This window comes from Lithobates pipiens, unplaced genomic scaffold (genome assembly GCF_037356315.1).
Source record: "Lithobates pipiens isolate NorthernLeopardFrog02 unplaced genomic scaffold, aLitPip1_a1.2 Scaffold_28, whole genome shotgun sequence".
Taxonomy (NCBI): Eukaryota; Metazoa; Chordata; class Amphibia; order Anura; family Ranidae; genus Lithobates; species Lithobates pipiens.
Genome location: NW_027507789.1, coordinates 2,081,394 through 2,097,705, shown reverse-complemented (window position 1 = coordinate 2,097,705; position 16,312 = coordinate 2,081,394). Strand labels below are relative to the sequence as shown.

The following is a 16,312-nucleotide window of genomic DNA, read 5'->3' as shown; positions in this document are numbered from 1 at the left end:
AAGCAAAAATAGCCCAAAAACAAAATATGTACCTAAAATTGTAAATACATAATAATAAAGCAATAATTTAAACAGTATCAACACTGAATAACGTCCATGTGATTATATATCCTGTTATTAAAGTGAAATGTCCATATGGTTAATCCAACACCAGTGAGGAATCTTCATATAGATAACTTGATTAAAACACGCTATTCTTTTCTCCAAAAACAATGTGCACTTTCCCGTCACCAGATGTATAGATTGGCTCCTTACCAACTTGAGGCGACCCCCCCCCCCCCCCCGTTACAGAGGGTCACAACAGGCAAAATAAGTTTAGATGGACATCCAGATTATTGTACCCTTTAATCGGTCCCGGATCCTCCACAAGATAGAGTTATGGCGGTCACTATCGTCACTCCATGTTACACTCCCCACTCAGCGTGGTATCATATAGAGAAAACATAGGCTCCAGATAGTGTAAAATGCACTTACATAGAAAAAGTAACAACAGGCTCGATAAGAAGCGTGTGCCGGCCGGACACACGCCAAAAAACCAACCCGTCCTTCCTGGTGTATGTCAAGCGAACACGACGGAGGTGACCTTCCAGGGACCCCTTTATACACTGTGATCCTTCCAGGGACCTCTTTATACACGTGATCCTTCCAGGGACCTCTTTATACACGTGATCCTTCCAGGGACCCCTTTATATACTGTGACCCTTCCAGGGCCCCCTTTATACACTGTGATCCTTCCAGGGACCCCTTTATACACTGTGATCCTTCCAGGGACCTCTTTATACACTGTGATCCTTCCAGGGACCTCTTTATACACGTGATCATTCCAGGGACCCCTTTATATACTGTGACCCTTCCAGGGCCCCCTTTATACACTGTGATCCTTCCAGGGACCCCTTTATACACTGTGATCCTTCCAGGGACCCCTTTATACACTGTGATCCTTCCAGGGACCTCTTTATACACTGTGATCCTTCCAGAGACCCCTTTATACACTGTGATCCTTCCAGGGACCCCTTTATACACTGTGATCCTTCCAGGGACCCCTTTATACACTGTGATCCTTCCAGGGACCCCTTTATACACTGTGATCCTTCCAGGGTCCCCTTTATACACTGTGATCCTTCCAGGGACCTCTTTATACACTATGATCCTTCCAGAGACCCCTTTATACACTGTGATCCTTCCAGGGACCCCTTTATACACTGATCCTTCCAGGGACCCCTTTATACACTGTGATCCTTCCAGGGACCCCTTTATACACTGTGATCCTTCCAAGGTCCCCTTTATACACTGTGAACCTTCCAGAGACCCCTTTATACACTGTGATCCTTCCAGGGACCCCTTTATACACTGTGATCATTCCAGGGTCCCCTTTATACACTGTGATCATTCCAGGGTCCCCTTTATACACTGTGATCCTTCCAGGGTCCCCTTTATACACTGTGATCCTTCCAGGGACCTCTTTATACACTGTGATCCTTCCAGGGCACCCTTTATACACTGTGATCCTTCCAGGGACCCCTTTATATACTGTGACCCTTCCAGGGCCCCCTTTATACACTGTGATCCTTAACAAGGACCCCTTTATATGCTGTCATGATTCCAATGAACTCTTTATATGCTGTGATCCTTCCAGGGTCCCCTTTATACACTGTGATCCTTCCAGGGACCCCTTTATACACTGTGATCCTTCCAGGGACCTCTTTATACACTGTGATCCTTCCAGAGACCCCTTTATACACTGTGATCCTTCCAGAGACCCCTTTATACACTGTGATCCTTCCAGGGACCCCTTTATACACTGTGATCCTTCCAGGGACCTCTTTATACACTGTGATCCTTCCAGTGGCCTCTTTATACACCGTGATCCTTCCAGGGACCCCTTTATACACTGTGATCCTTCCAGGGACCCCTTTATACACTGTGATCCTTCCAGGGTCCCCTTTATACACTGTGATCCTTCCAGGGACCTCTTTTTACACTGTGATCCTTCCAGAGACCCCTTTATACACTGTGATCCTTCCAGGGACCCCTTTATACACTGTGATCCTTCCAGGGACCCCTTTATACACTGTGATCCTTCCAGGGTCCCCTTTATACACTGTGAACCTTCCAGAGACCCCTTTATACACTGTGATCCTTCCAGGGACCCCTTTATACACTGTGATCCATCCAGGGTCCCCTTTATACACTGTGATCCTTCCGGGGTCCCCTTTATACACTGTGATCCTTCCAGGGACCTCTTTATACACTGTGATCCTTCCAGGGTCCCCTTTATACACTGTGATCCTTCCAGGGCACCCTTTATACACTGTGATCCTTCCAGGGACCCCTTTATATACTGTGACCCTTCCAGGGCCCCCTTTATACACTGTGATCCTTCCAGGGACCCCTTTATACACTGTGATCCGTCCAGGGACCCCTTTATATACTGTGACCCTTCCAGGGCCCCCTTTATACACTGTGATCCTTAACAAGGACCCCTTTATATGCTGTCATGATTCCAATGAACTCTTTATATGCTGTGATCCTTCCAGAGTCCCCTTTATACACTGTGATCCTTCCAGGGACCCCTTTATACACTGTGATCCTTCCAGGGACCTCTTTATACACCGTGATCCTTCCAGGGACCCCTCTATATACTGTGACCCTTCCAGGGCCCCCTTTATACACTGTGATCCTTAACAAGGACCCCTTTATATGCTGTCATGATTCCAATGAACTCTTTATACACTGTGATCCTTCCAGAGACCCCTTTATACACTGTGATCCTTCCAGGGACCCCTTTATACACTGTGATCCTTCCAGGACCCCCTTTATACACTGTGATCCTTCCAGGGCCCCCTTTATACACTGTGATCCTTCCAGGGTCCCCTTTATACACTGTGATCCTTCCAGGGTCCCCTTTATACACTGTGATTCTTCCAGGGACCTCTTTATACACTGTGATCCTTCCAGGGACCCCTTTATACACTGTGATCCTTCCAGGGACCTCTTTATACACTGTGATCCTTCCAGGGCCCCCTTTATACACTGTGATCCTTCCAGGGACCCCTTTATACACTGTGATCCTTCCAGGGACCTCTTTATACACTGTGATCCTTCCAGAGACCCCTTTATACACTGTGAACCTTCCAGAGACCCCTTTATACACTGTGATCCTTCCAGGGACCCCTTTATACACTGTGATCCTTCCAGGGACCCCTTTATACACTGTGATCCTTCCAGGGACCCCTTTATATACTGTGACCCTTCCAGGGCCCCCTTTATACACTGTGATCCTTAACAAGGACCCCTTTATATGCTGTCATGATTCCAATGAACTCTTTATATGCTGTGATCCTTCCAGGGTCCCCTTTATACACTGTGATCCTTCCAGGGACCCCTTTATACACTGTGATCCTTCCAGGGACCTCTTTATACACTGTGATCCTTCCAGAGACCCCTTAATACACTGTGATCCTTCCAGAGACCCCTTTATACACTGTCATCCTTCCAGGGACCCCTTTATACACTGTGATCCTTCCAGGGACCTCTTTATACACTGTGATCCTTCCAGGGCCCCCTTTATACACTGTGATCCTTCCAGGGACCCCTTTATACACTGTGATCCTTCCAGGGACCTCTTTATACACTGTGATCCTTCCAGAGACCCCTTTATACACTGTGAACCTTCCAGAGACCCCTTTATACACTGTGATCCTTCCAGGGACCCCTTTATACACTGTGATCCTTCCAGAGACCCCTTTATATACTGTGACCCTTCCAGGGCCCCCTTTATACACTGTGATCCTTAACAAGGACCCCTTTATATGCTGTCATGATTCCAATGAACTCTTTATATGCTGTGATCCTTCCAGGGTCCCCTTTATACACTGTGATCCTTCCAGGGACCCCTTTATACACTGTGATCCTTCCAGGGACCTCTTTATACACTGTGATCCTTCCAGAGACCCCTTAATACACTGTGATCCTTCCAGAGACCCCTTTATACACTGTCATCCTTCCAGGGACCCCTTTATACACTGTGATCCTTCCAGGGACCCCTTTATACACTGTGATCCTTCCAGGGACCTCTTTATACACCGTGATCCGTCCAGGGACCCCTTCATATACTGTGACCCTTCCAGGGCCCCCTTTATACACTGTGATCCTTAACAAGGACCCCTTTATATGCTGTCATGATTCCAATTAACTCTTTATATGCTGTGATCCTTCCAGAGTCCCCTTTATACACTGTGATCCTTCCAGGGACCCCTTTATACACTGTGATCCTTCCAGGGACCTCTTTATACACCGTGATCCTTCCAGGGCCCCCTTTATACACTGTGATCCATAACAAGGACCCCTTTATATGCTGTCATGATTCCAATGAACTCTTTATACACTGTGATCCTTCCAGGGACCCCTTTATACACTGTGATCCTTCCAGGGTCCCCTTTATACACTGTGATCCTTCCAGGGACCCCTTTATACACTGTGATCCTTCCAGGGACCCCTTTATACACCGTGATCCTTCCAGGGACCCCTTTATACACTGTGATCCTTCCAGAGACCCCTTTATACACTGTGATCCTTCCAGGGACCCCTTTATACACTGTGATCCTTCCAGGGACCCCTTTATACACCGTGATCCTTCCAGGGACCCCTTTATACACTGTGATCCTTCCAGAGACCCCTTTATACACCGTGATCCTTCCAGGGACCCCTTTATACACCGTGATCCTTCCAGGGACCCCTTTATACACCGTGATCCTTCCAGGGCCCCCTTTATACACTGTGATCCTTCCAGGGACCCCTTTATACACTGTGATCCTTCCAGGGACCCCTTTATACACCGTGATCCTTCCAGGGACCCCTTTATACACTGTGATCCTTCCAGAGACCCCTTTATACACTGTGATCCTTCCAGGGACCCCTTTATACACTGTGATCCTTCCAGGGACCCCTTTATACACCGTGATCCTTCCAGGGACCCCTTTATACACTGTGATCCTTCCAGAGACCCCTTTATACACCGTGATCCTTCCAGGGACCCCTTTATACACCGTGATCCTTCCAGGGACCCCTTTATACACCGTGATCCTTCCAGGGCCCCCTTTATACACTGTGATCCTTCCAGGGACCCCTTTATACACTGTGATCCTTCCAGGGACCCCTTTATACACCGTGATCCTTCCAGGGACCCCTTTATACACTGTGATCCTTCCACAGACCTGGAAGCATGCAGCCAGTGAAGATCCGGGTCTCTTGTCAGTGGAGGATTACCAGCCCCCATATCTCTGGATGGAACCCCACAGGGGGTGGAATGACCCCCCCCCCCCAATGCCCCTCACCCGCTTCTCTTTAGGCTGATCGATAGCTCGGCGCTCTCAGCCTTGCCGGGTCATGTGACAGAAGGGGGTGGTGGGCGGGTCCTCTGTCCTGTCTGTCACATGATAGGGAAAGGGGGAGCGTCCGCTCGGCGCTCTCAGCCTGGCTGGGTCATGTGATAGAAGGAGGCGTGTACAGACGATTCGCCCTGCACAAGTCACATGACAGGGCGAAGGGGGTGTGTCCGCGCGGCCAGGTCACGTGATGCAGGGAGGGTGGCGGAAGCCGGAAGTGATCGGAGTCCTGTCAGGAGACGGAGGAGGGGGGAGGGCTCCCGGTGATGAGGTAACCGGCTGTACCCGGTCCCTGCGCACCATGAACCTGCTGCCCTCCAACCCGCACGGCAATGGCCTGCTCTACGCCGGCTTCAACCAGGACCACGGTGAGTGACACCTACCGGGGAGGTCTTACCTCACACCGGGGGAGGGGACACGCTGTGGGGTGTCATTGGGGGTTTTAATGCTTTTGGGTGTTTTTATGGGGTGAGGGATATGGGGGTAATTAGGGGTATATTGGGTGGGACATCTATCTTTGGGGTGTTGTATGGGATGCAATATACCTCTCTGGGGTGTAATGGGGTATTTGGGGGTTTTGTATGGTGTGGAATGTTTCTTTGGGGTGTAATGTGGGTTTTAAGGTTATATATGGGTGTAATGGGGAAATTTAGGGGTGCATGTGGGTGTTGTATGGGGTGGAATATCTCTTTGGGGTGTAATGTGGGTATATTGGGGTGTTGTATGGGGTGGGACATCTATCTTTGGGGTGTAATGGGGGAGGGGTATTTAGGGCTATATTGGGGTGTAATGGGGGATTTTGGGGTGTTGTATCTCTGAAGGTTTTTTTTGGGGGTGTTATAGGATGGATGATTATGGGGTGTAATAATTTGGGGTATTTAATGGGGTGGGATATCCCATCTTTGGGGTGTAATGGAGAACGTTTTTTTGGGAGGGGGCTTAAAAGAATAGGGTGTAATAATTTGTGGTCATAAAGGGGGTGGACAATCCTTTCTCTGGGTTTCATAATTTTGGGGTGTATTTTTTTCTATTTATGGGGGGGGGGGGTGATATCCAGGTAGGTGATATATTCTTATTTGGGGTGGGAAGTCTTTGTTTGGGGTTTTATATTTTGGGGGCTTAATAAATGTAGGGTTTAACAAATTGGGGGTCATGAAGGGTGAGAGATCTATTTGTAATAATTGTAGGGTGGTTATATGGGGGGGGGGGGGGTGATAGGGTTTTTTTTTTTGGTTTGTTTTTTTTTTTTTTCCTTTTGTAATGGTGTTATGATTTGGGGTATGTTGTAGGGGTGTGATACCCATCTTTGGGGTGTAATGGGTTCCTAATGTAGGGTGTACTAATTTGTGGCAATAAGAGGAAAATCTTTTCCCTGATGTTTAATATTTTTGGGGTGTAATTTTTTGGGAGATTATGGGGGTGGGGAATCCAGTGAGAATATACATTTATTTGGGGTGTAATGTGGGATGTTAGGTTATTTTTGGGGGGTTTAAAAAATGTAGGGTGTCATGAAGGGTCTGAGGTTTATCTTTGAAATGTAATGTGTGTGTATGGGGGGGGGGGGGGGTGTTATTTGGGGGTGATATATTATTTTTTTGGTTTAATAATTTGGGGTGTTTTAAGGGGTGTGATATCTTTGGGGCATAGTTTTTTTTGGGGGGGGGGGGGTTTAATGTAGGGCGTAATAATAATTTGTGATCATAAAGGGGGTGGACATTCTTTAATTTCTGGTGTAATGTTTTTTATTTTTGGGGGGGGGGGGTAGAATATCTTTTAAGGGCATAATATTTTGGGATCATTTTCTGCCAGGATATCCTTCTTTGGGGTGTAATCATTTGCTGGGTCAAATAAAATAGGACGTCCCATTTTTGGGGTATAATGCATTTCGGGTATTAAAATTTTGGTGGTCCTATAGATTGGGATGGAATGCCCTTTGGGGTGTTTAAAAAACAAACCAAACCAAAAACGCCCTAGGGTGTAAACCTTTTAGGGGTGGCAGAATATCCTTCTGGGGTGTAATGTGTGTAATATGAAACGTGGGGTAGGATAGCTTTCTCTGGGGTGTGTAGGGAGCAGGGTGTAATATTATGGGGGGTAGGATGGCCTTTGCTGGGGTGTGTAAGGAGCAGGGTGTAATAATAATATGGGGGGGGGGCACATGTGGGGGTAGGATGGCCTTCGCTGGGGTGTGTAGGGAGCAGGGTGTAATAATATGGGAGGGCACATGTGGGGGTAGGATAGCCTTTTCTGGGGTAAGGAGCAGGGTGTAATGTGGGGTAGGATAGCCTTCTCTAGGGGGGGAAGGGAGCAGGGTGTAATAATGTGGGGGTAGGATAGCCTTCGCTGGGGTAAGGAGCAGGGTGTAATATGGGGGGCACATGTGGGGGTAGGATGGCCTTCGCTGGGGTAAGGAGCAGGGTGTAATATGGGGGGCACATGTGGGGGTAGGATGGCCTTCTCTGGGGTGTGTAGGGAGCAGGGTGTAATATGGGGGGGCACATGTGGGTGTAGGATAGCCTTTTATGGGGTAAGGAGCAGGGTGTAATAATATGGGGGGCACATATGGGGGTAGGATAGCCTTTTCTGGGGTAAGGAGCAGGGTGTAATATAGGGGGGCACATGTGGGGGTGGGATAGCCTTCTCTGGGGTGTGTAGGGAGCAGGGTGTAATAATATGGGGGGGGGCACATGTGGGGGTAGGATAGCCTTTTCTGGGGTAAGGAGCAGGGTGTAATATAGGGGGGCACATGTGGGGGTGGGATAGCCTTCTCTGGGGTGTGTAGGGAGTAATATAGGGCAGGGGCACATGTGGGGGTAGGATAGCCTCTGGGGTGTGTAGGGAGCAGGGTGTAATAATATGGGGGGGGCACATGTGGGGGTAGGATAGCCTTTTCTGGGGTAAGGAGCAGGGTGTAATATAGGGGGGCACATGTGGGGGTGGGATAGCCTTCTCTGGGGTGTGTAGGGAGTAATATAGGGCAGGGGCACATGTGGGGGTAGGATAGCCTCTGGGGTGTGTAGGGAGCAGGGTGTAATAATATGGGGGGGGCACATGTGGGGGTAGGATAGCCTTCTCTGGGGTAAGGAGCAGGGTGTAATAATATAGGGGGGCACATGTGGGGGTAGGCTAGCCTTCTCTGGGGTAAGGAGCGGGGTGTAAGGACAGGGCCTCTTTAACCACTTGCTTACTGGGCACTTAAACCCCCCTCAGTCCCAGACCAATTTTCAGCTTTCAGCGCTGATGCACTTTGAATGACAATTACGCGGGCATACAACACTGTACCCAAATGACATTTTTATCATTTTTTCCCACAAATAGAGCTTTCTTTTGGTGGTATTTAATTACAGCTCGGAGTTTTATTTTTTGCTAAACAAACAAAAAAAGTTGCAAAAAAAAAAATCATGTTTTAATAGTTTGTTATAAAATTTTGCAAACGGGTCATTTTTCTCCTTCATTGAAGTGCGCTGATTAGGCGGCACTGATAGGCTGCATTGGTGGGCACTGATGGGCTGCATTGGTGGGCACTGATGGGCTGCATTGGTGGGCACTGATGGGCTGCATTGGTGGGCACTGATGGGCTGCATTGGTGGGCACTGATGGGCTGCATTGGTGGGCACTGATGGGCTGCATTGGTGGGCACTGATGGGCTGCATTGGTGGGCACTGATGGGCTGCATTGGTGGGCACTGATGGGCTGCACCGGTGGGCACTGATGGGCACAGATAAGATGGGCACAGATAAGATGGCACGGATGGGTGGCACGGATGGGCACTGATAGGTACCACAGATAGATGGGACTGATGGGCACTGATAGGTGGCTCTGATGGGCGGCACTGCTGGGCACTGATGGGCGGCACTGCTGGGCACTGATGGGCGGCACTGGGGTGCAGCACCTTTGAGGCAGATTGGGTGGCACTGTGGGGTGGCACTGTGGGCACTATGGGCACTGACGGGGGGCACTGACGGGGGGCACTTACTTTTGCTTTTATTTTACTTCAGGATGGCACTGCGGGAGGCAGGTGGGCACAGGCAGGTGGCAGGTGGCCCTTGTATTGATGGCCGTGATCGCCTTTTTTTTTCTCTCCTCGCGCTGTCAGCGTGAGGAGGAATAATAGCCGATTACCGGCTCCGTTCTATCACATGATCAGCTGTCATTGGCTGACAGCTGATCACGTGATAAGGGGTCGGGATCGACCCCTTACACGGATCGGTGATCAGGCGAGTCTCACGGACTCGCCGATCACAGAGCGCGCCGCGCGCGCCCCTCAGGGGGCGCGCAGGCCGCTCGTAACCGGGACGACGTCAATAGACATAGGTCCGCGCTAATGCCGTCATTTGGCAATAGCGCGGATCTGTAGTGGTTAAGGGATAAGTTCACCTTTTGTACACTTTTTTTTTTTTCTGAAATCCCAGCCCCTCCCCCATGCACCTATAGCATTCATTTACTTTTTTTTTGTTGTTTTTTTTTTTTTTTTAAATATCCAAATCTTACCATTAAATCTCCACTCACTTTTCTTGTCCTAATCCACGTTTCCAGATGTTTCCGTTTGTAATGTCTTACTTCCTTACTGTAGGTCATGACACAGGAAGGAGTTACCCTCATTGGCCCGCCCCCCCCCCCCGGCATCATCCACCCTCCCATTCCCAGCTGCACGTTTTTGTTTTGTTTTTTAATGGAATGCATTCGATCGGCGATCACCCGTCTCACTAAATACACAATCGGGTTGTATAGTGTATGGCCTTCTTTATACACCTTGACAATTGCGCGGTCGTGCTCTGTACCCAACCAAAATTGATGTCCCTTTTTTTTTTTTTTTTTTTCCTCCACAAATAGAGATTTCTTTTGGCGGTGTTTGATCACCTCCTGGGTTTTTTTTTTTTTTTTTTTTTGTTCTATAAACAAAAAAGGGCGACATTAAAAAAACAAAACAAACCTATTTTATTTTTATTTTTTTCACTATTTGCTATAATATCCCCCAAAATTTTTAAAGAAAAAACGAATTTCTTCATCAGTTTAGGGCAATATGTATTCTACATAATTTTAGTTCAAAAATGAATAAATCTGTATGTCTGCCAATGGGTGAGGTGCGCTGAGCGGTCTGTTGGATGTATTGCGCCGGAAATCTTCCCAGAGACTAAAATATAAATAAAAAATAAAAAAAAAATGAAAGGGGATCGCTGCACGAAAGGTGAAAATGTTTTGGTAAAAAAATGGCGTCCAGCATCGGCATATTTAGGCGCGGTTTCGGGCTGACGGTGATGACGCCCTTCTTCAGGACCGCATCCCTACACCTGGTTATACACAAGAGTCCGTATATAAGAACCTTGTGTGAGGGGGGACTTTAGTCAATGAATAATTATTGAACCCGTCACCATTTTTCTAGATAAATATATTGATAAATGTGATATTGACATGAAATGTCGGTAACGATCCATCCAACCCACACATACAAAAGACACCGAAAAAAAAAATCCGTCCAGAAATGAAGTTCTGTGTAATAAAATGGAAGGACACAGAAAAGGTATTGTATATCTGAAGAAAGGGAGGTGCAAAAAGGCATGGAAAGCCAAGACACCAGCTGAAATCTATCAGAAAGCAATCCTGCCCCTTGTCAGTGCAAATTAATATCAGCCGGTTCAGTCTTACCCTGATGGCCTATAAAAAGGTGCCTTATTACCAAGGTGTCACAAAAAGAAACATCTCTTGAATGGTAAAAGCAAAGAGCTCTCTCAAGAACTTCCCAACCTCATTGTTGGGGAAAACATACAGATGGCATTGGTTACTGAAGGATTTCTAAACTTCTGAATGTTCCAGTGAGCACTGTTGGGGCCATAATCCAGAAGTGTAAAGAACATCATTTCGCCATAAACCGGCCACAACCAGATGCTCCGCACACGATTTCTGACAGAGGAGTGAAAATTATCAGAAGAGTTGTCCAAGAGCCAAGGGCCACTTGTGGAGAGCACATTAGAAAGACCTGGAATTTGGAGGTACACAATAAGCCCTCCCCCGCCATGGCCCGTAGGCACTCTGACCACACAACACTCCATTGCTGAAGAAGAAGAAGTGTGGTGGAACTCGGCTAAAGTTTGCTGCACAACATTCAGACAATCCTGTGAAATTCGGGGAGAATCTAGTCGGCTCAGAGGAGACCGACATGGAACTCCTGGGATGCCATAATAATAATACACCCCATGTTTAGAGGTCACATCACCCCAAAAACACCCCCCATACCAAGAGTGAGGTTTGGAGGTGGGAACATCATGGTGGGGGTGGGGCTGGGGCTGTTTTTCAGCATACAGCACTGGCAAACTTCATATCATTGAAGGAAGGATGCATGATAAAAATCTGCTGCCATCTACCAGGATGAGGAGACGAAACGGGGGAGGATGTCTCGGGAGGATGTCGTGGGGGGTGGGGGGGACGATGTCCCGGGGGAGGATGTCGTGGGGGGGACGATGTCTCGGGGGAGGATGTCGTGGGGGGGGACGATGTCTCGGGGGGGGGGGGGGGGAGGATGTCGTGGGGGACGATGTCTCGGGGGGGGGGGGGGGGGACAATGTCTCGGGGGGGGGTTGGGGGGGGCGTCTCTCCCAAACACAAAGCTGAGAGAGAAAATAGAGCTGCTAGAACGGCCCAGCCAATCACATGACTTCTATCCAATAGAAAATCAATGGAAAGAACTAAAGATCAGAGTTCATAGAAGAGACCCCACGGGACCTTCAAGATCTGGAGACCAAAATCACACAAAGCATGCGACTCGTCCCTCCATACAGGAGCGTATCAAAGCCGTCATTTCCAACAAAGGATTTTGTACCAAATATAAAATACATTTCAGTTTGCGGGTTCCAATACTTTTTCCTGTGTCCTTCCATTTTTATTACACAGAACTTCATTTCTGGACGGATTTGTTTCGGTGTCTTTGTATGTGAGGGTTGCATTGATACCGACATGTGGGGAACATTTCATGTCAATATCTCCTTTTTTACCAATAGATTTACAGAGAAGAATGGTGAGATGTTCAATACTTATTTTACCCCCCTGTAATATTATAATTGCCAATAAACATTCTTGTAACCGTGTCCTGAGCCGAGCTCCCTGTGGGAGGGAATGACTGGCCACAAACACAACGTTATTGGTTGTGCCGTTTGATCGGAGGCGGGGCATTCGGATGTCATGAAATGTCTATAAAGCCATCCTTCCCGCCATCTCTCCTCTGCAATTCTATATGCTGGGAGTTGTAGTCCCACCAGATGTAGCATTGTTGTGTCCGGAGTCCCGGTGACCCTTACTTCCTGCACACCAGCTGGGGACATAGTTACATAGTTAGTAAGGTTGAATAAAGACACCAGTCCATCCAGTTCAACCTGAGTGTCTACAATTGTCCTGTACATTACACACTAACATCGGTCCCTACCCTCAAGGAGCCCACAATCCAAGGTCCCCATTCATATACTAGGGGCCAATTTTGGACAGAAGCCAATTAACCTACCTGCATGTCTTTGGAGTGTGGGAGGAAACCGGAGTACCCGGAGGAAACCCACGCAGGCACAGGGAGAACATGCAAACTCCAGGCAGGTAGTGTCGTGGTTGGGATTTAAACCAGTGACGCTTGTTACTGCTAGGCGAGAGTGCTACCCACTACACCACTGTGCCGCCCCACTACACCACTGTGCCCGCCCCGCTACACCACTGTGCCCGCCCCGCTACACCACTGTGCCCGCCCCGCTACACCACTGTGCCCGCCCCGCTACACCACTGTGCCCGCCCCGCTACACCACTGTGCCCGCCCCGCTACACCACTGGGACGTTATTGGATGTACAATGCATGTCGGCTGTGCTACTAATGGAGGCCGTGAACACTTCCTTGTGAGCTGTTTTGTTCACACCCACCTTTGTAACAGGCCCCTCCCACAGTGATGTCACTCATGATTCCTGACACCCCTCAAAATTGTGACGTTAGATCTCCATTAACCCTCCATAAGATTGATCGGTGCGAATGCAGTCATTGTATAGAAGAGTGATAACGAGAGTGATAAACGGTGTGGGGGGAGGGGAGAGAATGGGTTCAAGCATTTGGGGCTTTGTAAGGCAACACGGACAGTTCTCATTTCTGACACCACGCCCTCGTATTCTAGATTTTTTTTATAGGAAGAGTTGATGTAATAATAATGTGATGCGAGGCTGGTGTCTGGCATGATATTCATAGGGTGTGTGTGTTCCCTCAGGGTGCTTTGCATGCGGGATGGAGAATGGATTCCGGGTTTATAACACCGATCCGCTGAAAGAAAAGGAGAAACAAGGTAAAGCTTCATCCACTGGTGAGCGAAAAGAACTTTATATGAGTGTCACCTTCTGTCCGTCGTTCTCACGTCTTCACTGCTTGCCTGCTGGACTATTCTGACATTTCTTTCATACATGTAAAAAATAAAATCTGTCTTTTTGGCTAGAACATGTATTTTGGAGGGGGGGGGGGGGGGATATATGTATAAATCTCTCCATCTCGTACACCCCTCACATTTTTGTAAATGTTAAATAACATGCCTGGGGGGGCATAAACCGGCCAGTGAAGTGGCGCATCTGTACAACGATATACAGTATCTGACAAAAGTAAGTACACCCCTCAGTGACATTCCTTCTCTCTTTTCATGTGACAACACTGAAGAAATGACACTTGTCTACAATGTAAAGTAGTGAGTGAACAGCTTGTATAACGGTGTAAATATTCTGTCCCCTCAAAATAACTCAACACACAGCCATTAATGTCTAAACCGCTGGCAACAAAAGTCAGGACACCCCTAAGTGAAAATGTCCAGATTGGGCCCAAAGTGTCAATATTATGTGTGGCCCTCCATCCAGTACTGTGCTGCCTCAAGGAGAGTGGTGGGGGGTACCAGCAAAGCAGGGCACTGTTTTTGCGATCTACCTGTCAGCTGCCCATGGTGGACGGGTAGATCGTGATTTACGGCTTGCTGACCCTCCTGTAGAGAAATGGTAATCTATATCTGTTACAGACAGGACTTGCTGACCTGGATGTGAGCATCAAGGTAAGTGCGCGTCTTAATGCGGCAAGGATAAGTTCTCCTCGCCACTCTCTCTCTCTGCCTGACTCCTCCTCTCCAGAGATGCGCACTTACCTCGATGTGCACGTGCAGCTCAGTGAGTTTCACCTGCCTTGCTGCTCTTGGGCGTTACAGCACCAAAGGCTTCTATGCGACCCGAGGCCGGAGAAAAAGGGAAAGGGTTCTATAGAAGTCTATGGAGCTGTAATGTAGAGGTGTAACGAGGAGAGTGAGACTTGCAAGGTTGGGATGATTTGGGGGGTAAAAACAATCTGTAGATTTTGTAAGTGCGCTTATCCTTTAAGCGAGCCTGCAGCAGATCTTTACTATACAAATGTACGATCTTTTCACGGGTTAGTTGGCTCCGTTGTTTTTTTTTTTTCTTCTCTCACCTGATTGAGTGGAGTTCCCCTTTATATTTTCTGAGATCCCGGAAGGTGGAAGCTCGGCAACCTTCCTGCCTCCTCCACATTGTCAGACTGTTTATTGATTCTTCTGCTTTTATTCACATCTCATGAAAGCCGATCGTGGGCGAAGGTCGCTGTGACGACTCATGAATCCATTTTATGGCCTTTGTGTGTTTTTTTTTTTTTTTTTATTTTATTTTCCTGCAGAGTTTATGGAAGGTGGAGTTGGCTACGTGGAGATGTTGTTCCGGTGCAACTACCTCGCTTTGGTCGGGGGAGGGAAGAAGCCGAAATACCCGCCCAACAAAGGTGACACCCCTTTTATAGCCATCTTGTTGGCATCACTTGGTGGTTATGGGTCTGTTCCCCAGACTTGGGACTGCCGCCTCCGAATCCTCAAAATATGACAATACTACATTGTGAACGGTGCAGGTTTTCGTGTGTGTATATATATATGTGTATGTGTGTGTATATGTATATGTATATGTATATGTATATGTATATATATATATATATATATATATATATATATATATATATATATATATATATATATATATATATATATATATATATATATATATATATATGTGTATATATATATATATATATATATATATATATGTGTGTATATATATATATATATATATATATATATATGTGTATATATATATATATGTGTATATATATATATATGTGTGTATATATATATATGTGTATGTGTATATATATATATATATATATATATGTGTATGTGTATATATATATATATATATATACACACATACACACATACACACATACACACATACACACATACACACATACACACATACACACATACACACATACACACATACACACATATATATATATATATATATATATATATATACATACATATATATATACATACATACATACATACATACATACACACACACACACACACACACACACACACACACACACACACCACACACACACACACACACACACACACACACACCCCTTCAGTGCTGAAGCAGAGCAACTTTAAAGTGGCTGTAAATTCTTCCATATACCCAGTGAGGTGACTGGTCTCAGATGATACATAGATGAAACAAATCTTCCTACATAAGTAGTATCTGTTTATCTGCAGTCTTCTCATATCTACAGCACAATTTGTATACAGCTTATCTGAGCTTTCAGAAAGCAGGGAACAGGGAGTTGAAGTTGCACTCTGCAGAGCTCAGTGGGAGCTGATTTGAGGAATCATCCCGCTCCCCTGTCTCCTGTCTCCATTTATCTCCTGGTGTCAGGAAAACTTGTCAGAAGTGACTACAGCTGATAGCAGAGGAAGCAGGCAGCAGACAAAAAAGACACTCAGTGCTCTATTGGAGCAGGATGGTCAAATCTAACTACAGGAAATTTGGGCACAGAATTCTAAATTTCCAAGCTTGGCATGGCCAGAATC

The 16,312-nt window shown here is 47.0% G+C and overlaps 1 protein-coding gene across 2 annotated transcripts; it reads left to right on the top strand.

The window, feature by feature from the left end:
• Positions 1-5,544: 5,544 nt before the first annotated feature.
• On the top strand, positions 5,545-15,299 carry WDR45B (WD repeat domain 45B). Of its 2 annotated transcripts, none has more exons than XM_077458548.1 (3): positions 5,545-5,755; positions 13,616-13,708; positions 15,064-15,299. In XM_077458548.1, exons 1-3 carry the CDS (start codon positions 5,578-5,580, stop codon positions 15,261-15,263), a joined length of 471 nt encoding a protein of 156 aa, XP_077314674.1. In that variant the 5' UTR covers positions 5,545-5,577; the 3' UTR covers positions 15,264-15,299. The 2 variants fall into 2 exon arrangements, with proteins under 2 accessions (XP_077314674.1, XP_077314675.1); XM_077458549.1 differs by having other exon boundaries at positions 5,549-5,755; positions 13,616-13,690.
• The last annotated feature ends 1,013 nt before the right edge of the window (positions 15,300-16,312 follow it).